The sequence below is a fragment of the Neopelma chrysocephalum genome, unplaced genomic scaffold (genome assembly GCF_003984885.1).
Source record: "Neopelma chrysocephalum unplaced genomic scaffold, ASM398488v2 Primary Assembly neopelma1_97116, whole genome shotgun sequence".
NCBI lineage: Eukaryota > Metazoa > Chordata > Aves > Passeriformes > Pipridae > Neopelma > Neopelma chrysocephalum.
The window spans coordinates 1941032-1964152 of record NW_020925758.1 but is presented as its reverse complement, the minus strand read 5'-3'; the positions used below and the strand labels follow the sequence as shown (position 1 = coordinate 1964152).

The 23121-nt window shown below is 45.3% G+C and overlaps 1 protein-coding gene across 1 annotated transcript in view; it reads left to right on the top strand.

The window, feature by feature from the left end:
* The first annotated feature begins 10091 nt into the window (after positions 1–10091).
* Positions 10092–23121, top strand: part of LOXHD1 (lipoxygenase homology domains 1) — a 149898-nt gene continuing 136868 nt past the window's right edge. The window contains 2 exon segments of the mRNA XM_027671658.1: positions 10092–10278; positions 10281–10505. Of these exon segments, the coding sequence (XP_027527459.1) occupies positions 10092–10278; positions 10281–10505 (412 nt within the window).

Genomic DNA, 23121 nt, shown 5'->3' with positions numbered 1-23121 from the left:
ATGTCAGTCACAGAAGTTAATGTACAGACGTGGCTTATCATTAAGGGGAGGGGAAAAAATACGTTTACATTCCTTTAGGGATAGAAAAGGAAGGGAAACTGCCCTGTGCAACTGCCCTGTGCTTGCTTGCTTTGAAGCAGCCTCACTTTCCCTGACTACAGCTACAGGTCTGCTGAAAGCACTGTGAGAGCATCACCTGGGATTCCTCAGGATGGGCTGGAAACTAGTAGATGGCTACATGTATAATATTCTTAGACCTTCTAAAATTGGGAGAATTGGGAATGGATTTTTACTTCTTCCCCAGAGGCTCAAGTCTTTCCAGAGTCTTGATGTCCTAGACCGATAATTTCTGAGTTTGTATTTTAAAATAAATATGTAATTTAAAAAAAAAAAATCTCTTCCCATAAAGCACTCCTGGAGCTAAGACCATGCCTCGCTAAGTCAAAACAAGCCCTCCTTGCCTTGTCAAGGTGCCTCCCTCTGCTGACACCGGTGCTTTAGGGTTACATGCCTGGTCCCCAGAAAGGAAAGGCTTCATCAGCCAGTGGTGCAAATGGTCAATGCTCGTGCCAAGGAAGGGGGTGACATGGGACTCCCTTGCCATATTTCTATCCCTGCTTTGCTGAATCAGCCTGGGCAAGCGCTGTAATAAATTCATTATCTCCCCAAGCCTGTTCAGAGGGTGGCAAAGCTTTTGGGCTTGACTATTGGCTGTAAGGGTTGATTTGTCTTTAAGTTCTCTGATATGTTTGAAGAAAACCAGACACGCACAGCAAAGTGACTAAGATTGATTGTTTCCATCACTTTCAATGTAGATGACGGCAAAAAAGTAACCTGGCCCAATTTTTCCATTGTTTTCCCAAACACAGTCCAGATCCTAGAATGGTTTGTTTTGGAAGGGACCTTCAAGCTCATCCAGTTCCCACCCCCTGCCAAGAGCAGGGACACCTTCCACTAGACCAGGCTGCTCAGAGCCCCATCCAGCCCAGTTCTGTATGTTTCCAGGGATGGGGTATCCACCACAACAGAGAATTTTTGTGGCTTCTTCTGGGTTTGCTAAAAGAGGTCCAAGTCTGTGGACCCCAGAGCCAGATGCACTTCTCACGTGAGGGTGTACTCATGACTTGCCGTAGCAAATTTCTGTCTGGTAGGTTTTTCTTTTTCTCTTCTAAAAGTTTTGTCTCTTCATGTGGTTCCTAGACCAGCAAAGTTTCTCACATGCAGGAGAGCGCTGGCCCGTGGCATCCCTGGTGTGCTGGGAGAGCTTTCCTATCTCCCTCAGGTGGTGCGTGACAGCAATAGATATAATGGACTCATTTGGATAATTTAGTACTTGCTTGGTGTATCTGGTTTCTCTAGTGACACCCTGATGTTCATGCTTGACTTCCCCAACTCTCAGATAATAAATGAAAGAGGTTTCACCTTGTTGGCAGCACTGGCATTTGGCCCATTATCTTCCCTGACATTGTGTACCTGAGAAATTAAATTACCTAGTTTCCTGGCTACCTCCCTAATGAATGCCATTAATTAATATGCTTTTCAAAGGGGGAGGTGTATTTATTCTTAATCCAAGGGAGAATCTCTTTCCTTGTCTGCCTGTGAGCAGAGTGCCCAGGTGGGAGCAGGTTGGTCAATTTGCAGAAGACTTGTCCACATGAGTGCTCACTAAACACGCCCTTTGGCTCCTAACTTGTTTTATAGCACTTTTTGGGGGGGAAGATCTAGTCCCAAGAGCATCCAGGTTAATGAAAAGGATGATTACCTCTGCAGGTGGTGGATCAATGTAGCCAAATGTGTGCTGCTCATGATGCAGAGAGAAGATGGATGGAAGTGCAGCCTGATCCTTCGGTAGGAATTAGCAGGAAAGTGTGGACCTGACACCTCCCTTCCCTTTTTCCCATCAAATTTCCTCTCCTCAGTGGAAGTGGCAGCCCTGCATATGGATGGATGTGGGGGCTGTTAATCCAAGCTGGGGAGAGGTGTGAAAGCCACACATCTTGGAGGTCAGGGATGGCTTTGAACATTCTTCTGGATGAAGAAAAATGCCCTCAGCTAGGCAGGAAAAAGATTAGAGCTGGGGTAGTGAGTGCTGGGATAGTTGTGTCCACCTGTGTTTGTGAAAGATGGTACTGGAGTTAGAAGGGGGAGACTTGGGGTGTTGGGGATATTGGGCTGGGATAGTGCCTGTCCTCCACTGTGTGATGGGGTGGTATGGAATGACTTTATATAGGCACAAATTCCCACTTCTGAGCTGTCCCAATGCCTTGGCAAGGGAGAAGCCGAGCAGGGCCTGGTGCTGTGGGTGGTTCCTCCAGCTGTGAGCAAACAGAGTGGTGCTGGGGCTCTTCAGGGAGGAGCAGCCACCTGGATGCCAGCAGCAGTGGTATGCTGAGCATCCCTGGGACAGGAGCAGAGCCCTTGGGGTTGCTCAGACCTGCTCTGACTCATGTGGTGCTTCAAGCATCAGTTGGTTCCAGTGACATCAGTCTTTCAACTCATGTTTCAAACTTCACCGTGCAGAACTGAACTTTTTGGGTTCTTCACCCCCGCTGACGTGCCTGAAGAAAGCTGCTTTTCTCCTCGTACCCCTACCACTTAGTCACTTCTGCTGCTGCCCCTCATTGAGATCTGTGGTGCTCTTCATTGTGGGGAAAGAACAGTGTCCCTTTGAAATACTTAAAGCTGATATGAGTCACAGCTTTTTAAAGAAACGCTGGATTATTTAGTCTTCTGGCAGAACGGGCATATCAGGAAGTGTTAGGATGCAAGCAGGTAGGTTGATCTATCCTGGAGGAGACTTAAAATAACCCTACACAAGGTGAGGAAGGAGACTCATCAGTGGGATGTTCAGTGCTTGGTACAGAAGTGGTCGGTTCTCAGAATCCCTCTTCCCACTTTTGATGGTTGTCCAAATATATATTATGATCAAAAGGAAAAGATGAATTGCAGTCTTGGGGCTGAATCTCTCATTCTCTTGAAATCAGCATGACTCAAACTGTCAGTCTTTAAGGAAAAAGTCTCTTCAGTAGGAAACCAGGTCCAATGCCAGCAATTGTAGCTAATGCCTTAGCTAGGGCTGCCTGCACAGCTGGTTTAAATAGAAATAATGTCCTTTAAGCTGTTTAGCTGATAGTTTAGTCCCTCAAGCATTGGAGTTATACCTTGTACACTTGAAACTCCTGATCTCTGTGGGTCTTACTTTCTTATCACTCTCCTAAAAGGCAGCTGGAGTCACAGATGAAAATGTAACAAGTCCTTTTATCATTTTTTCATGTTGACAAACTCCCTTGAAGAGACTTTGGATTACATTCTGCCCAAATCCCTGTTGAACAACACCTTTGATGGCAGAGTTTGACTTCGCAGCATTAGAATCCCTCTTTCTATGCAAAAAGCTGCAAATAGAGACATTTTTTTGAGCTTGTATTTGCTGGGTACATGTAGGCTCAGCTTAACTTTAGAAGGACACATAATCATAGCTATGATCACAGTTCAATCTGTTTTTAATTGTTGTTAATTAATTCTTAGCAGTGCTTAAAGCTTGTGAATTAAATTGATTAAAAAAAGAGCACCTCTTTCACCAGACTTATTCTTTTAAGGGTTCAGTTTTATCCTAACAGCATTAAGATGCATTTTCCCAGACTTATGGCTTCTAAAATGATTCATGGCTGTGAATAAACCTTAATAGATTACTGCATGTATAACTTGCCAGCTGTGGGCATCTGGAGCAGATCCTACAGTTCTGGAAGGAGCCTTCAAACTGGAGGTACTGCAGCTCCAGGGAAAAGCAGATGAGGGCATCACACTCCTTATTTCTATTGAAAGTCTAAACAGAGAAAAGACCTCTGGGAAATTTTAGAACAGTTTGGGTTGGGAGGGACCTCAAAGACCATCTCATTTCAACCCCCTGCCATGGGCAGGAACACCTTCCAACCACTAGACCAGGTTGCCCCAAGCCTGTCCAACTTGGCCTTGAACACTTCAGGGATGGGGCAGCCACAGTAAAGAATTTCTTCACAATATCTAACCTAAACCTACCCTTTTTTCAATTTGTTGAGCCTACACTGAGTTCTGTGCTCCTGCAGCTCCTCTGGCACCTGAAGCTGGATAGGTGTTGTTTCCTGCCTGTGTGGCTCCGTCTTGGGTGGTGCAGCTTTGCTCCAAGAGGTGCCAGAAACTCCAGAGGGGTCTGTGCTCTGGTGCCTGTTTGTTCAGGCAGTGGAGGAGGCTTCATTCTGCACTGTGGAAAAAGTCCCACAAACACCTGTGTCAACATGGATTTAAGATCTTAGCTTCAATCAACTTCTCTTTAAAGAAACGGGAGACAGATATATAGGAAAAAAAAATAATTTTTTACCCAGACAAATTCTGTTAAAGGGCCTTCATGCTTTATTCCTGTTTTCAAGGCTTTTTCTTACAACCTTGAGTGAGGCAGTTTCCCTGATCTTGAGTTTGGGACAGCTGCAGTCGTTGCAGTTTCGAGGCCTCAGGGTCTTTAAGAATGTCCCCGCGATTCCCAGGGACCAGGGACTACTGCTCCTCTCTGTGGGACACTTAACATCTCACTGCGTTCTGCCAGGAAATATTTCTCTTGGCTAAACCCCGTTTTACCAGCAGAGGCCGACATGCCCATGTGCTTGAAGGCAGCGAGCTCCCACTGAAACCCACGGACATATTAAAACCTCACCAGCCTGCCTGAGATAGATCTGTCTCTGTACCCCAGAATCCCCAAACCACCTCTCGCTGGGCTGCTGGGCTGGTGGGGTTGCAATGCAGATTTTGTTATTTGACTTAAAAAAAAAAAAAAAATTAAAAAAATGTAGCGAGTAGCCATCTGGGGCTGGAATGAAAAGCCAAGCTGCTTGTAGGCACTGTGAGGTCTGATTAAACCTGTCATGACTGGTGCTGCAACACTGGCAAGCAGCTCCCCCAGCACCTCCTCTGCCCAGCCTGGTGTAATCCTGGGCATCACTCATGTGCATGGCAGAGAAATTAAATGTCTCCGTTAGAGGACTCCTTTGGTATTTATTCCTGTGGCATTAAATAAATTTATTTTCCAAAGGAGGTGGACTGTGTGTACATATATTGTAAGTATGTGACGTGCTGGGGCTGCAGGGAGTATTTTCAAGAAACTATCCAGAGATGGGGGTAGAGCCTGCTTTAACAGCAAGTACATGCACAGCAAAAAATATGAAATCTGAGGCTGTGATCTTGGTGTTGCAGATGCCCTGGGTAGAGCACTGTGTGCTTCAAACTCGCCCAAAGCTCTGGTAATTGGAGATCAAAGTTGCCCATTTTTTCTACATTATACCCCAACCTTTACCTCCCACTGGAGCAATAGGGGAGGCAAAGCAAAACAGCTGCTTCATAAAACAGCTGAGAAACTGCTTTGTCTGTATCTGACCTACGCCTGCTGTCTGCCCCTGGCAGCAAGTTTCTTTGCCCTCGTCTCTTTTGGTCACCAAAAGAGCATCAAAACTCACAGACCACGCGTGCAGACAACAACTTCTTCTTTAAATTGCCCCAGACTGTGCAAAGAGGATGACAGACTTCCCTAACCACAAGTGCAGAGCAGCATGTGTTGAAAAATAACTCCTGAAACAGGAGGCTGCCCTGCACCTGCCCGGGGAAGGAGACTGGAACAAATGTTTCTTTGGGATGCATCAGCTGTGTCACAACGGCACATGGGTATGGACATCTGGATTTTATGGTAATAGGTGCAAAATAGGAATGACATAGAAGAGAATGACCTAAAGAAACGGTTTGTTCCTGCATTGCCTAATATTTATGTAGTAATTACTATTATTAACAGTATCATTACACAAGAAAGGGTAATTCCAGTACAGTCTTTAACATTCTAGGAAAAAAAGGAATCAGGTGAGCCAGGACCTTGAAAAGCCAGGTTTTGACCTCTTGTGCTCCACCAAATCTGTTCTAATTCAAGAATTCCCCCTGGAACATGGTGGTCTGGTGGGTTCTGGCCTAAGCCTTTTTGAGATGGAGTATTTGGGGAAAGCACTTGCTGAATGAGGTGTAAGAGTATAAATCCATATAAATACTGCTGACAGTTTTAAGTAATGGTTCTCACCAATAGCTTGGTTGCTTTCCTGGTAGTTCTTTATGCACCAATAAACCCCATTGTTCTTCTCCCAGCTGTTATTCACAAAAAGAACAAAAGCGAGCCGGAGTGTTCTCGGCACATTTCTTTTTAATTAAAATAAAACGACAGACGAAGGAAGCGTGTGGAGCAAAGTTTGAATAAGACATGGCAAATGTCTCTTCTCCCCCATAATTTTAGCCCACTGGATAGAGGTGATTTATTTCTTACTTATACTTGAGGTCCTGCTCTGCTGCACCAGGAGAAAGTGAAGTGTAAGGCTGGAAGTACCTCAGAGGGATGGTTGTCCCGGGAGAACTACCCTAGAGTCCCACGAGTGCTTTTAGTGCCTCAGATTGTTCTTCCTGACACATGACACATTAATTGCAATATTTCTGCAAATGTAGTTGGGTCTCAGCCCTCACTGGGGCTGCACCAGCATGAGCATCTTAAAACTGGGCCCTGAGCATCCTAAAGCTTAATCTCCCAGTGCAGGAGGGGAAAAGGGCACTTCTCCTACCCCAAGAGCTCTACTGTCCAAGGCAGGTTTTGGTTTTTTTTCCTAGTGAGGTTGCTGAAACACTGGCATAGGTTGCCCAGGGAGGCTGTGGCAGCCCCATCCCTGAGAACATTTAAGGCCAGGTTGGACGGGGCTTGGAGTAATAAGGTCTCACTGAAGATGCCCCTGCCCATGGTAGGGGGTAGGAACAAGATGAACTTTAAAGGTCCCTTCCAACCCAAACCCTTCTGTGATTCTGTGCTGTCAGCATTTTGCTGCATAGAGCTGGAGCTGTTCAGAGCAGCAGCACTCAGGGACTTGGTGTGATGAAGTGTTTACCTTGTGAAAGCACAACAAAGATATGAGCTTTGTTTTTCTGAGAGATCCCGAGATTTTTATTTTTTTCTGAAGGCGTGTTTTTATTCTGTGCTGTTGGATTATTTTTTTTTTCCCCTTGGTGGAAAGGGCTGGCTTTTCTGCAGCTAACACCTAAATCCATCTCCCAAGTTTAAGGCTCAATATTTCAGCCTGTGACTTCTGCTGTGGGCTGATGGCTGTCCCAGGTAGGGGAAAGGTAAGAGGAACACACTGTGCTGCAAAGTATCTGCCTGGGGAAATGTGCTGCATCATCACATATCCTTGCAGGATCCTTGAGATCCTTGGGACTGGCAGGATCCACATGCCTGGACAGTGCCTTTGGAGCAGCGTGCCCTTGGTGCCCACTCACTCTTAAAAGTGCCATGCAGAGATGCACCCTCTGCCTTTCTGCTGCTTTCCAGAAAATAAAGACTTGGCAGTAATCAGAGTATTTCAGGCACAATGCAGGTCCTGCAGTGCTGAGGTCCCAGGATTTTGGCAAGTGGGAGCTGTATTATAAGGACATACAGTGCTTATTTTATTTTCTTTATGATTTGAAGAGCTTGGAAAAACCATTCTGGTGTTTAATCCCAAACCTGTGCTTTAACCTACTTGGAAGCTGTCCCTGAATAATCCATTTTAAAATGCTTAATAGAAAGATTTCCATTCAGCAAACAGAGTCCATTAAAAATACAGTGCTTTTAAAAATATTATTCACATCAAATTGTTGGAAAATAATGCCAAACGCCTGCTAAGGAGGGAGGGGCAGACCCCACCAACCCTGCAGCCTCTGGCCTGGTGCTCTTCATTCATTTCTTCCCAGGGCAACACCGTTGCCATCCTCCTTGGGCTGCACATCCTATCATCAAAACATCTGTTCCCTGTGTTCTTGATGACCCAACACTGATGCCATCCCCTCCTTCCAGCTGGATCATGGAAGCCCCCCAGATTTATCTAGGAAGAGTTTTAAATCATGTACATTAAAGACCTACCACGGAGGAAACCTCTGACTTACCAGTGCTCAGGATATATTAACCATCAAGCAAATCACATTTAGTTTATCATCTGAGGAAGCCGTGGGATGAGTTATCCCACAGACAGAATGGGTAGGGCAGGAGGTTCTCTATCACCGTCCTACAGCCCTGCCATGAATCCACCTCTTCTAATAGTGGGATTTAGTGCCAGGCTGACTGCCCTTCTTGCTTTATGTTTCCTTGTTCTACACCAGAGAAATCCAGTATGGTTTTCTATACACAGTTTTTAATTAAACTTAATTTCCTGTGATAAAGCCTATAACCTTTGAAGGAAAGAAGTAATATTTTTCTTCTATCCTCTTCTTATTCTGTCATGCTTTAAATCATCAGCCTCTGACTGCAGCTGAGATTGATCTGATCTCGTGGTGTTTGTCCTTCCCTTATCTGACACGAGAGGCTGTTGGAGCCTCTGGATACCAGCCCAGGCTGAGCATTCGTGGCTGTGCACTCACACCATGGTGGGCCTTGGACCATCGTTGGTTCAGGTGGAAAGAGAGAGTTGAAGATTCCTAAGTCCCTTCCTACGTCCCACTAAAAATGCCTCTGGATATGTGACTGAAACACCTCTACTAGATGACAAGTGAGCCCCATGCTGATGCCCCAGGGTGGGGTGCTGGGCACACTTTATGCTGAGGTGCTCTTCTAACCACGACATTACATCATTTCTTTTTCCCATCCTCCACTTATTCTCCTCAATATTCGCCCTTGGGAGCAGTCAGATAGGAGAGGCTGAGGGACTTGGGGTTGTTCAGCCTGGAGAAGGCTCAGGGGAGACCTCATCACTCTCTACAACTCCCTGACAGGAGGGTGTAGCCAGGTGGGGGTTGGTCTCTTCTCCCAGGCAGGTCTCAGTAAGACAAGAGGGCTCGGTCTTAAGCTGTCCCAGGGGAGGTTTAGGTTGGATATTAGGAAGAAATTCTTTACAGAGAGGGTAATCAGGCATTGGAATGGGCTGCCCAGGGAAGTGGTGGATTCTCCATCCCTGGAGGTTTTTAAGATGAGACTGGATGTGGCATCAGTGCCATGGGCTGGGAACCATGGTGGGGTTGGATCAAGGGCAGGACTTGATGATCTCCGAGGTCCTTTACAACCTGACTGATTCTATGATTCTATGATTTGTGCTTGTGCCCAGTTATTAATCTAAGTTTTATTTCTATTTGGTTGGCCCAGATGGGCAGTTACCAGGGTACCTTGTATAAAGCACACTCAGTGTCTTCTTCTGACTGTTGTATTTATTTATTATCAATTTTTGGAGGTAGACCCTAGTACTGGGCTGGAGGAACTGGATGCAGGAGTGCATTGCTTATGCCACATCTCCAGACACAAGTTCTGGGAATGTTTGTCTTTTCTGGTCGCTGGCCTAGCTGGTCAAAAGGAAAAAAAAAACCAAAAACAAGTGAAGTTGAGACCTTTGCTATCAGTAAGGTGATCCTGACACCATGAATAATGGAGAGGAAATACAGACCAGTGAGATATGGTTGCTCAGTGGGTCTCCTTTTTCACCTGCCCATCTGTCTTAGAACCACATGACTGGGTAGGACTGAGTAATTTTTCATGAGGTTTCTGAAGCTGCCACATTTTATGAGGAGGAGGAGGAATGTCTTTGTTCTCCCCCGACCTGGGCTGGCATGCGAAGGACAAGAAGCAACTTGACCACGTGCCATCACCTGACCGATTTTCCAGGGAGCTACAACCTTGATTGGCACACCGTGATACCGTAGACCCAGATTGTCAACTGACCCTGAGCAGAGGCTCTGAAAAAAAAAGGAGAAAGTTCTCAGCACAGAGCAATTAATAAATAATAGTAAGGAAAAGGAGAAAACCCAAAGGCAGGGAGAGGCAGAAGAGAGAGGAAGGTGCCTCGGTCAGGGAAGGTAAGGAAGGCAGGAAGAGGCAGAAGGTGGTGATTTGTTGGCACCTGTGGGTTGGGAAGGACAAGAGAATCCAGGATATACCTACACTGAGCCAGTGGGGAAGAAGTGTAATAAGGGCAGCCCAGCCCTAGGCAGGGAGAGAAGGAGTAAAGGACTTTGGCAACTGGAAAGGTGGCAGAAGATTAAGGCACTCCCAGAGTGTTGTTAGAAGTGTAGGGGTGCAAAACAATGACATGAAAGAAAAGACTGAGAAGAACAAAATGGAAGAGGAAGAAGAGGAGGAGGAAGAGGAAGAGGAGGTAGTGGAAGAGGTGGCTGAAGAGGATGAGGAAGATGAAAGTCATGAGAAAAAACCCAAGAAGAAATCAAAGTCCGAGGACTCAGAGATGGATGAGGAAGTGAAGAAAAAGAAAAAGAAAAAAAAAAGCGAAGGGAGTACAGCAGTGAGGATGAAGATGACTATGAGCGCAGAAAGAAAAAGAAGAAAAAAGGCAAAAAAAGCAAGGACAAGAAGAAGAAGAAGAAAGGTGACAAGTCCAAGAAAGGAAAGGTTGATGATAACTTTTTGGAGATGTATGAACAGGAGCTTCGGGACTATCATTCAGACTCCTCCAACGAGACAGAAGATGAGTACAACAAAAAAAAAGGTCAGCTCCATCCTTCCCCATTTCCCCTCCTAATCAGGCACTGCTGGCCCCTGCAGATGCCCTTGCTGGGATCCTTCCTGGGGTGCAGACGCTAGTTATTCCTATGTGGGGAATATTTCTAATTAAACAAGAATTTTATCTGTGTGAGGCGTCCATAGGAGCTTTTCAGTTTACGATGTTGCGTGGCCGTGTGTGTGTTACTGCAATAATCACATTCTCGTAATTAATATTTGCATTGTGGGGCTGTTCAGAAGCTGCAATCAGCAGACTTGCCCTGTGTAAGCAGGATCCACAGCAAAGGTTCACAGTCCTGCTCAACTAGGAGCATGCCAGGGATTTTGGCAACCAGATGAGCAGGCAGTGGAACATAGGACTGATGTAGAAGCAGGAGGTCCAGCACACTGAATCTCTCACTCCTTTAAGTAACCAAACAGGCTGGGAAAAATAGTTATAGTAGCCTCTAAACCTTAATACTGTGCCCCTACAATAAATAGCCCACTTGTTTTACACACAGACAGTACCTGGTTCAATGCATGGCGAGCTGCATCTCAAGCTGCACCAGAGGAGGTTTGCATTGGATATTTCTTCAAGGAAAGGGTTGTGCAGACCTGGCACAGGCTGCTCAGAGCAGTGTTGGAGTCCCCACCCCGGGAGGGATTTAAAAGCCGTGTGGATGTGGCACTTGGGGACGTGGGTTAGTGGTGGCCTTGGCAGTGCTGGGGAACGGTCGGACTTGATGATCTTGGAGGGCTTCTCCAATCTGAATGATTCTGTGATTCTGTGACTTAAGGTTTTAGATGATGCACTCAGTTTCATTAGAAGACCACGGTGCAGCTCTTTGATTAAAAGAAAAAGCCCTTGACAGGTAGCAGGGTCCTCCCAGGCACAGGAAGGTTATCTCCTCCTGAGAGAGGTGGGCGGAAAAGAGGCAATGGATGCTGATGGGTGGTACCAGCAACTGTGCAACTGGACCTTGGCATGACTGGGGCAAGACACTTAACCTCTCAGCACTGTGGTTTCCCCATCAGTTAATTAGAGTAATAACATGTCGTGTCTGTGGCAACTGGGAGAACCAAGCCTAAGGAATAGCATAAAGCACTTGACACTTGTGGTGTGGCTTTGGGTTGACTATAACTGATGGGTTTTGTGTGATACTACTGTAGGGCTGTACTGGGAAAAAAAAAAAAGATTCAGTGGCTCTGAAGCAGAGGAGAAGTGAGTCCCTCATATATATGCTGTATTTAGGTCATGCACATCACCGTTTGTGATGGCTCCTAAGGGGAAGAGAGGCTGTCTCATCCACACTACAGTTTTTTATAGTTGAGGGATAATAATTTATACTTTTCAAAGATAGAAGTTTCAACAAGTGTTTCTAATAATCTCTCCATGGTCTTTTGATATTAGATAATATTGGGATGAAATTCTTAGTTGTGAGGGTGATGAGGCCCTGGCAAAGGTTGCCCAGAGAAGCTGTGGCTACTCCATCCCTGGAAGTGTCAGGTTGGACCGGGCTTGGAGCAACCTGGTCCAGTGGAAGGTGTCTCTGCCCATGGAAGGGAGTAGGACTGGATGATCTTTAAGGTCCCTTCCAACCCAAACCATCCTGTCATTCTCTGATTCTTCTTAGCTGTGAACAGTTTTTTGCAGGGAAGCTGACAACGTGTGCTTGAAACACTGGGAAATTAAATACTCCCTATCAAAAATTAAAAGCTTTGATCCAAAACCCGCAACACTTCATATTGTTACTGCCCCAGGATCTCCAAGAAATCCCCAAATGTGGCCAAAAGTCCCCAGGGTGAACTACTTGGGTCATGGACTCTCCTCACGGAGCTGCGTCGCCACACCCTCAGTTTTCAGATATTTATGGAAGGAAGTGCACATGTATGTGAGGGAAGAAACAGAGGGCCAGGGAGAGAAGGGTGTTGGGTAGGACTCACACAATCAATGAGCCACTGAGGTTTCCCCCCAGGGGAAATCTTTCTACTGTGCCATTTGGTACCAAGAAGCAAAAGCTCGGGAGCAAACTTCCCCACCCCCTTGCTTGAGTTTCAGCTATTCCCTTTGCCATGCATCATGCTGCTGCTCTCACTATTTTGAGTCAAAAAAAAGACGATTTTTTTGTGTGTCTTAGTTGGAGCACGCTGCTGCTTTTCTCCCAAAGGACCATTGGGTGAAATGACTCTTGTTGGTCAGGCCTTGGAGAATCCTGTAACCTCTGCAAAAGCCTCCCAGAAGCTTTGGGGTTGTCAGCTGCCTTAGGTACTGGTGAATATTCAGTAGAGGTATATTTCAGTCCACAAGCTGTGATTCCTTTTGCTGTAAAAAAAGAAAAGAGAGATGTTATAAATGTTTTATAAGCAAGGAGTCAGTGGTGCCTGTGTCATCTGATGTTCTCTTTATCTTACTGTATTAACAAACAGGAAAAGGGATCCCCCATCACATTCAATCGATGACTGAGGAACAAGGCAAATCCAGCTCCTGGGGACAGGAAAACAAAAGATATCAAGTGACTGGGCGATAGTGTATCCGAGAAAATTAAAGCAGAGATAGCAGGCATTTTTAACTAAATTGCAGCTGTTGTCCATTCCTGTGATCCTGGTGTTAATGAGATTAGTTATTTATTAATAAGTGTTTGCAAAGTTACTTCTACAGTACAGTAAGGAAAGCTACAGGGAGATCTTATTGTGGCCTTGCAATATTTACAGGGGGCTTAAAAGAAAGATATAGACAGACTTTTTACCAAGGGCCTGTAGTGTGACATGATGATTGAGGGTAGGTTTGGTTGGATGTGAGGGAGAAATTGTTGTCTGTGAGGGTGGTGAGGCCCTGGCACAGGTTGCCCAGAGAAGCTGTGGCTGCCCCATCCCTGGAAGTGTTCAAACCAAGGTTGGTTGGGGCTTGGAGCAACCTGGGATAGTGGAAGGTGTCCCTGCCCATGGCAGGGGGTGGAACAAGACGGTGTTTAAGGTTCCTTCCAGCCCAACCCATTCCATGGTCTTGAGTTGCCAATAATAGAGCATAACATACATTTAATCAGTGGAGTCAGTGGATTTAAGGTGCAGTAGGTATCCAAAGAGTGTCCACACAGCACCCTGTCTACCCAAACCATCATTAAAGCTTTTACACATGCCAGATATCTCAGGTTCAGAGTGGGTGTCTGACACCCGAAATCAACCCTTTGCAGGAACTTCTCTCTTTCTTCTTCCATGCCTTTCTCTTCATATCTCAGATCTTGTCTGTGACTGGGAAGAGTGAGTCTGGCATTATTGTTCATCCTTCTGCTCAGGTCTGGGGTCACAGAATCACAAAGAAAGGGACAAAATGTCACTCTCTTTTCTGTGTCACTCCTGCCAAAGCCGCAGATATCTCTGTGTTGGTAGGAAGAAAGAAAATGTTTCCTTCTCCAAACTTCCTTTTAAAAAAATGCCTTTAAATGGGTGTTCCCTCTGGCTGAATTGGTAGCTGCCACCATGGTGACTCCAGTCCCAGACATGCACAGGCTGTGGCTGATGGTGGAAAGCTCCCACCTGTCCTGTGTCACAGTAAAGTGTTGACTCAGGAGATCTTCAAGCTTCTGTCTTTGATGTAGCTCACCAAGAGGCATATCTTGTTTCAGAGGAAAACAGTCTTCTTTTTTTTGGGTCCTATCGATCTACTGATGATAAAATACTCCCCTTTTCACACCTCGTTTTTTTCATAACGAGTTTCAGATATGGGTATTATCTGCCCAGGGAAGTGGTGCAGTCACTGTCCCTGGAAGTGTTCAAAAAGCTGTGTGGATGTGGCACTTGGGGACATGGGGTAGTGGTGGCCTTGGCAGTGCTGGGGGAATGTTTGGACTCAATGATTTTAGCGGGCTTCTCCAATCTAAATGATTCTGTGATTCCATGCCACACTGCTGGTTTGTTCCTCTTGCGCAGTGGGTGAAGCCGGACTTCAGTGATCTTAGCAGTGCTGATACTAATTATAAAATGAAAAAAGCTACTCAAGAAATGCATGTTTTTGTTAACACATTGCTTCAAACGGTGATGGAAGGGAGAAACAGCCACTGTTGATTTGTAAATAGATATGCAAGCTGCTCATCACCTCTTTTGATGTGTGCCATCCAATTTATTGTGCTATATTTATCACATCACGTTCCTTTAGCGACTGCAGCAAAGGGTTACACAGAGAAAGCATTCAGGACACGCTGAGTTTATTGCTAAGTTCTGTTTAATGTAATTTAGCAACAGAGTGGAGGAGGAGAACAAGTGCTGTGTGGTCACCAGCTCTCCTCTGTGCTCTATACAGATCTGCAGAGAGGTCTCTCACACTTTTATCACAGATGATCATCAGTTCCAAAATCACCTCATCTGCACCCTGCACCCACTGATCTTCCCCAGACGAGGCTTTGATTAATAAGACAGATATTTTTAATTCCTCCTCACCACTAAAATGAACTTGCGTTTCTGGCATAAAACATTTGGAGGAGAGTTTTGTAGCAATTTTATGTCTTGTGATCCGGAGGGAGACGCAAACCACGTGACCGAGAGCTGAAACCTCCTTGGAGTTGTGGTGGATCTTGCCTGCTTGCCTCCCAGCGTTTTCCATATCTGCAAACGACCACATGAAGCACAAATTTTCAAAAGTTTAGATAACTTTTAGCATTTGTTAGATAAGTGTATAAGACTGGAAAAGAGAAGGCTCCGGGTCACCTAACCAGGGTCTCCCAGTACCTGAAGGGTACAAGAAAGATGGAAAGGGACTATTTACAAGACAGGACAAGGGGGAATGGCTTCAAACTGAAAGATAATAGGTTTAGAGTAGATCTACAGAAGAAATTCTTGACTGTGAGAGTGGTGAGGCCCTGGCACAAGTTGCCCAGAGAAGCTGTGGCTGCCCCATCCCTGGAAGTGTCCAAGGCCAGGTTGGACAGGGCTTGGAGAAACCTGATCTAGTGAAAGGTGTCCTGTCCATGGCTGGGGGTGGGAACAAGATGGTCTTTAAAGTCCTTTCCAACCCAGGCCATTCTGTGATTCTGTGAACTATCAGCTTGTGTGGCAGAACAAGCCAATACTAAATTAGTTGTAATACTGAAGTGTTGAGTATTTTCAGGAGCACTCGTTAATACTTTTATGTAGGCATCAAAAATCTTTGTGCCTGGTTGTTAGACACCCCTCACCACACAGCTGTGCATTCCCACCTGGAGGTGTCATGCTGAAACAGGGCCTTAAAAATTGGAAATCATTGATTAAATGCTGAGGATGGGGCTTTGCAAGGGATCCCACCAGCTCTTCATAGACCCTGAACAGCTATTGACCTGCAGCAGGGCTGCCACTAGTCATTGGTATGGAAAATCAGTATCATAAAGCCATGAGTGCAAATAAGGATTTTGGAGCAAGCTCTTGCTGGTATCCAAAGGTTTAGGCCCTTGCAAATGTCAATTTTTGTTTGCAGGTGTGTGTTTAGCAAGTGCAGGCACAGGGCTGGGGGCAGCGAGCACTTGTGTACGCCCACCTCTCCCTCTGTCCAGGCAGGACCCTGCAGCCCCAAGCATATGCAGAATTCATTCTTGTTAGGCACACATCATCCATTTGGGATGGCTCAGTCCAGCTGGCAGCACCAAAAACAGCATTGAGGAACAGCTGTAGGTGCCAGGCTGCCAAAGGCATGGCACAGCTGATGCCTGTAAAACCCACACCCCAGAGCAGGAGCTACAGCTTTCCAGCATTGCTGCTCTCCTCACACCCCAAATACTCAAATCTGAATGGAATGGCAAGTTCAGCTTTATAAGCTCAGTTTTATACCCTTAATTGCCTGTGGCTACCTTTTAGATTGAATGTTTGGGTTTGGTGTCGAACAGAAAATATCTGAGAGTACCTGAAGAGAAACTGAACAAGATTTCACTGAGAAGCAGATGTTAAATGCAGATCAATATATTCAATTCTAGACGTGTCCCCCCCAGCCCATGTATCCCATCAGCCTGGATTAAATTATCTGTAGCATCTAAGGTGTCCTTTCTGAGGAAAGTGACCTTTAGAGGATGCAGGACTAGAACTTAGGCAGACTGGAATAATTAAAGAAGATTAGAGGATTTTTTTTTCTTTTCACTTTTCCCTTCTCCCTTTTCCTTCTTCCTTTTCCCCTTTTTCCTTTTCCCTTTCCTTCCTTAAGAAACTAATTGAGATTCCTATGTCTTTAGAACATCCAAGCTTTTGGGTAGTTTTTCATTTCCTGGTTGCAGAAAGAGAATTGAGGAGCTGCCTTTGCTCACAGGTACAGCAATTCCCTCCACTGACACATCAAATTCCCAGTTTCAGGACTGCATTGATATTTTAAGGATCATTAGTTTTGTTCCCATTTATACTTTGTTAAATATACATCTTCCAGGCCCTCTGCGAAGCTGTTTATCATCCTGTCCCTGGGAATTTGGACTAATATCTGAATACTGTTCCATTAAAATGGTAACACTGCCTCAATCTGGATGGAAAGTGTGGGCAGAAAATAGTACCGAGCTGTAAGTGACTAAGCACAAGCAGGGAACCAGGGCAAAACAGTATTTTATTCCTGCTTAGGTCAATCCCACAGCCTCAGGTGAGGTGGTTTATTCACCTGGACAGGAAACCAGAGACTTGTGGTGGGTTTGGTGTCAAGAACCTCTGATTGGTGCTGGGATGTGGTCATTTACTGGGGGTTTGTTTCTCTTTCAGCTGTCCAGGACATGCAGCCAGGGTATGACTTCCAGATTCACAATGTCTGGTTAAGGCCTCTTCTTGGCTGACTATTGCTGCTCCAAGAAATATTTATTTATTCTCAATGCCTTTTGGGTGCAGATAGTACCCCAGGCATTGTCAGAGGGGTTTTTCTTCCTTGCTGGACACTGCTGTGGAACACGGTGACACAGAGTGGAAACACTTAAAGAAAGATTGAAAATAATAATTGTGCCTTTTGTTGATGGATTTATACGTACTCCAAGACACACTAGACACATATCACAAAGTACTTGTGCATTGTTGCTGTAATTGAATGTGGTTATTGGAAAATAGCTCTTTTTGGCACTTCGCCCTCTGATGCTGTATTTTTCAGCATCAGTTTGTTGCTCTCCACTTTTCATCTGTATCGTAGCAGTGTCTCATTCAGACTTTCTCTGTGAACTGTCAGTGCTAATTAGGGCATATTTGTAAAGAAGGAAGAGGTGTGAGATGGGAAAGTCATAGGTTATATCAATTAATTTTGTTAACTAATTTTTTTAAGGTGCTATTTGGATAGTACAACTATATATATGTGTGTATATATATAAAAAAATTGTATATCTCAAATGCTTAAATTGGGGAGTTATGATTAACTCATAGAATCATAGAGTCTTAGAATGGTTTGGGTTAGAAGGGACCTTAAAGATCACCTATTTCCAACCCCCTGCCATGGGCAGGGACACCTTCCACCAGACCAGGTTGCTCCAAATCCCATCCAACCTAATTCCTAATGACACCTAACAATGCACACGTAAATACAAGCAACACACATAACTTATATTTATAACAAGCTTCTGACAGGCACCAGTCCCTGCTTATGCCAAGCTTCAAACCTGAAACACAGCTAGAAATCAGCTCCCAGGAGCAAAATGTGCTGGTTCCTCATCAGAGAGCTGCCAAGGGCACAGTGTCACCCCCCAGCTTGTCACCCCAGTCTGTCGTGGGGTGGCTGTCCCTGCTCACAGTGCCAGCTGTTCACTCCTGAACACATTCCCACTGGATTCGCCACCTCGGGGCAAGCAGTTTTGAAACGTGTTATTGTCGGTGTGTTCTTCCCTGTGAAAACAACTCTGCCTTTCCCCATGAACAAACTGTGAGAAATGCCTTGCCTTGCTTATGCCAGGGAACATCCAGGATCCAACGCCTGCAGTGCCCCCAGGCCAAGGATGCTGGGTGTGTATATGCAAAAAAAAAAAAAGAATATTTGGTGAAATTGCTCTTCTTCCTGCCTGGTTATTGGGGGTTGGGGCTGGCACCAAGGAGAGCATCTCTCCTTGGCCTTGGTTCTTGTGATGCCTAGGTGACTAGAAGAAAGTGGGGATTCTTGTTAGAGTCTGGTGACATAGAATCACAGAACAGTTTGGGTTGGAAGGGACCTTTAAGGTCATCTTGTTCCACCCCCTGCCAAGGGCAGGACACCTTCCACTAGACCAGGTTGCTCCAAGCCCCGTCCAACCTTACCTTGGACACTTCCAGGGATGAGGCAGCCACAGCTTCTCTGGGCAACCTGTGCCAGGGCCTCACCATCCTCACAACTAAGAATTTCATCCCAATATCCCATCTAACCCTGCCCACTGACAGTAGGAAGCCATTCCCCCTTGCCCTGTCCCTCCAGACCCTTGTCCAAAGTCGCTGCTGAGCTTTATTGTAGGCACTCTTCAGGTACCAGAAGGCTGCAATTAGGTCACCCCAGAGCCTTCTCTTCTCCAGGCTGAACTATCCCAATTCTTTCAGCCTCTCCTCATAGGAGAGCTGTTCCATCCCTCTAATCATAGACATGATGGACAGCAGGGAATTGCTTCCCGTTGCATTCTGCAGATGCGTTGCTCTACCACAGACTTTGTTCAGTGCTGCAGATAAAATCAATTCCATATTTTACCCAGGCTGTGTTATACACTTCCCATTGGACAGCAGTGCCTAATGTTCTTGTCAATAGTTGTGATTCAGAGACATGCCATGTCCTGGCAGGCCCTTCTTGCCTCTGAAAGACGATGAAAGAAATGGAACAGGTTTCTCCTGCTAATGTTTATCTCCCCTGAGGCACAGTGTTTTCCTCCAACACAATTTAAACTTGAATAACAAAGATGTCGATTTTATTTTAAGCTAATTCTACTTTGCTGTTCCAGCAAAGAACTGAGATGGTTTTTCCTGGTGGTGCTCAGGCAAAAGCACTTTTAAGTGATAGCTGGAGCACCAGGTGAATCAAGTTTGGCTTCCTATAGTGCACAAGAATGAAATGTTGATTTTGCAATAGCTGATGAAGTAAAACAAACTCCAAACCACAACTACTCTGCCTGTGGTAATGGGCAGGACAGTGTTCAGCTTTGGATTTATATTTTAAGAACTAAATGATGTTTCAGAGCACAAAATAATGAAATTTGTGTGTATTAGCAGTAAGTTTGCAGGAAACTTACCTAATCCATGTCTGTGACTTGCCTCAAAATACAAGACACTCTTAATTCTGCAATTCTTTGTATAATCTATGAATAGCAAGATGTGTAGCAGTGTGCAACTGGTCTAAATACTTGTGGAAAAAATCCCTCTCTTTTGCTTTGAATAATTAATTTGGCATCCATGCCAGACTCAAAAGCTGCTTTCCATACAGCATATAAAAAGCAAGCAATCTCTCTTAATGTGGGAGGCCCAAATCTGCTCACAGTTTTGCCGGTACAAATCCAAAGCCATTGTGCTCAAGTCAATGGAGTTAGCCAGGATTTGCCCCAGAGTGAATGAGAGGAGAATTTGACTCATTTTTTTGTATGACAAGAGATTATTGCCCAAGCTGTGGCTTGCTAAAAACAAACAGGCTCTGATTTCAGAGGCCCATCTTCATGGTGGGCAAAGGGTCCTGATTTATCTGCAACCATAATAAGTATTCGACTGGTGTGTTCACATGCATAGAGCATCTTTTTGGCAAACATAACCCGTAACAGTCAGCACAGACCCTTAAAAGCTTCCAAGTATTTTGCATAAATGTCAAGGTGCTCTTCAGGTGCTCCAAGACAAACACACTCTGAAGTGCTTCAGTAGGAGCCAGAGTGATTGGTGCTTCGCATGAATCAACATGAAGTGAATATTGAGAATAATCAGAGAATTCCCAACTGGAAGTGCAGTGAAGTGCAAACAGCCATCACTGCTGCTGAACTAAATGCATCCTGCTGCAGAGATGCATCCGACAGTAGCTCTGAGAGCCGTGGCTTCAAAGCAGTTGGTGTTGATTCGGGTTTATATCCAAGATGAATCACAGAATGGGTGGGGTTGGAAGGGACCACAGTGGGTCATCTGGTCCCACCTCCCTGCTCAAGCAGGGCCATCTAAGAGCACATGGCACGGGATTGTGTCCCGATGGTTCTGGAATATCACCAGTGAGGAGACTCCACACCCTCACTGGGAAGCCTGTTTAGTGCTCTGTCACTGCACAGGAAAGAAGTTCTTCCTCATGTTCAGGTGGAACTTCCTGGGCATCAGTTTCTCCTGTTGCCTCTTGTCCCATTGCTCAGCACCACCAAGGAGAGTCTGGTCCATCCTCTGATACTCTCCCTTCAGAAACCTGTGTTTTCTGCTTTCCCTCTTCCTTATCGAACTCTTCCATGACTCCTTCTTAGCTTTTCTGTCTTATTCCATCTGCTTAATCATTCTTGTGGCATAACCCTCATTTTTTTTCCTACCAGCAGCAGTTAGGCACCATCATGAGCTCCAGCTCAGTTCTTCATATGAGGACTGTGAGAACAGGACTTGCAGTCACTGCCATAATTGGTGCTGAGCAGTTCCATGTTGTTGAAGTCAGGAAAACCTGAATTTATCAGCCAAAGCACTCTTCTGCCCTGGAGATATTCCTTCCTCATGCAGCTAAGGGAATTTTGCTTGCTCTTGGCTAAAGGATCTCAGTCTCCACTCGTCAGTCTCTACAGCTTTACAATAATTTTGGCAGTCATTTTGAAGCGTTTCTCCATTGAATGGATGAATTTATAGTTTCAGCTCTTTCTGCAAGGCAGGGAAATGGATGTAAGTTCTTCCAGTGATGCTGCAATGTAACTCGATACTGATTTTATGCTGCCTGTATCTTGCACTTGAAATGACCATTTTTGAATGCTTATTTTCAGCAAAGAAACTAGTGTCTGTAATTTCCTTTATTGAGCTTGTATATGCCTGACAAAAGCAGTAACAGAATTGCAGTGCATAGTAAATCAGCCCTGTTTAGCTTGCTGAAGCTTTCACTGGTTCCTGCAGCCTTTGTGCTGGATAGCTGAGCAGTGCAGTCAGATGGGGATTCAATATCTACCAGAGGAGATAAGTGAACTAAATTCCACTTGATAGAGATAATATTTGGAACAAAAGGGTCTGTATCAGTAACTGTATTAAAGCTTTGTATTGACTTTGCCTGGTCCATTGGGAGGAAAGCCAGATTTAGAGACTGGGCTGAAAGTCAAGTGTTCCCATATTAACACTTCAGACTACTGTAACCTGGTCATGTTCTGAGCACTCAGAATAGACTTACCTTGACCTTGGGTTGGGGTTATTTGCCATTTAAAAGCACCTAAATGTAGGCGTATTCCTGTGAGCAGTGGCCCATGCAGGAAAATGATATTCAGACTGGGATCCAGCACTCTCTCTTTTGTTTGCTGGCCACTCTTTGGGCCTCTTCTACCCATGGTATGTGATAAACTCAGCCAACACTGCTAGGAAAAGCATTAAGGAGTAGCAGAGATCATCAAATGATTTGGGTTGGAAGGGACCTCTAAGACCATCTGATTCCAACTCTCTGTCATGGACAGGGATAACCTGGAGCCAGGAACCTGGAGCCAGGTTGCTCCAAGCCCCATGGCAGGAGCATCTTAATTTGGCTTAATGAGCTGCCCACACAGCAGCTTGGGTGAAGACCTTTGGGGCATCCTGTCCAGGTCTGAAGGGAGGTTGATGACCAGAGCCAATATATGACATGGAGAAACCATGGAAATGTCATGGTTTGCACTTTGTGTTGGACCAAGAAGGAAACAGGGGCACTGTGGGTGCAAAGCTATCCATCCATGGAGAGGGTGAGATCTCTGCCTAAGTACCTCTCAGTGTGTAAGAACAGCAGGAATACAAGGAGTTGGTTTTTACATCATGGGAGACAAAAGGTATTTGCAAAACTCTGAAGAAAGTTCACGTTTCAATACCTGCAGAAGGTGGGAAAACCCTGATCTCTTGAGGTGTGCAGCTGATAGAACACTGCAGTGCCTGCTTAGAACTGGGGTCTCAGCTGACTCTGTGGAGGAGATGTCAATGGGATTGAACCATCCCTCCCAAACTCCACTTTGAGGGCAGATCATTCTGAGGAGACAAAAGTTTCCCCAGTATAACCCTCAATGATGTCAAACACCTAAAAGCAAAGCCACTATATACAAAACAACCTCATGGGGTGGTTAAGAAATGTCACTAATCCACAGTTCTTGTTGAATTATGTCATGGATGCTGTTCCCAGCAAAGGGGCTTGGGGTACAAAATGCTGACCTTCATCCCAGCACAGTATCGTTTTCTGCCTGCTGGGTCCTTAAGCTGCAGAGATGCTCTGAGAAAAATATGATCCCCCTAAGTCTCAGGGGTTGATCAAAACCAAAAGACATTCAAAGAAAGGAAACAATCCCAAATCCAGACCACTGAACATTCATGCCTTCGAAGGAAAGGGTTAAACCAGCTACATTTGTCTCCAGGTGCCTTTTCCAGAAAGAGTTAATACCAATATTAATATTAAAGTCTTATTTTCTTCCTGCAAAGGAAATTATGGGGCCTGCATCCGTGACATCACTGGAAAGCTGTAACATCATTTGTTTGCACAGCTGGCAAACCAGCTGTAGTGCTGGGTACTACAGGGGTAGCAGGGCCTTTCCCCTCACCTCCACGGG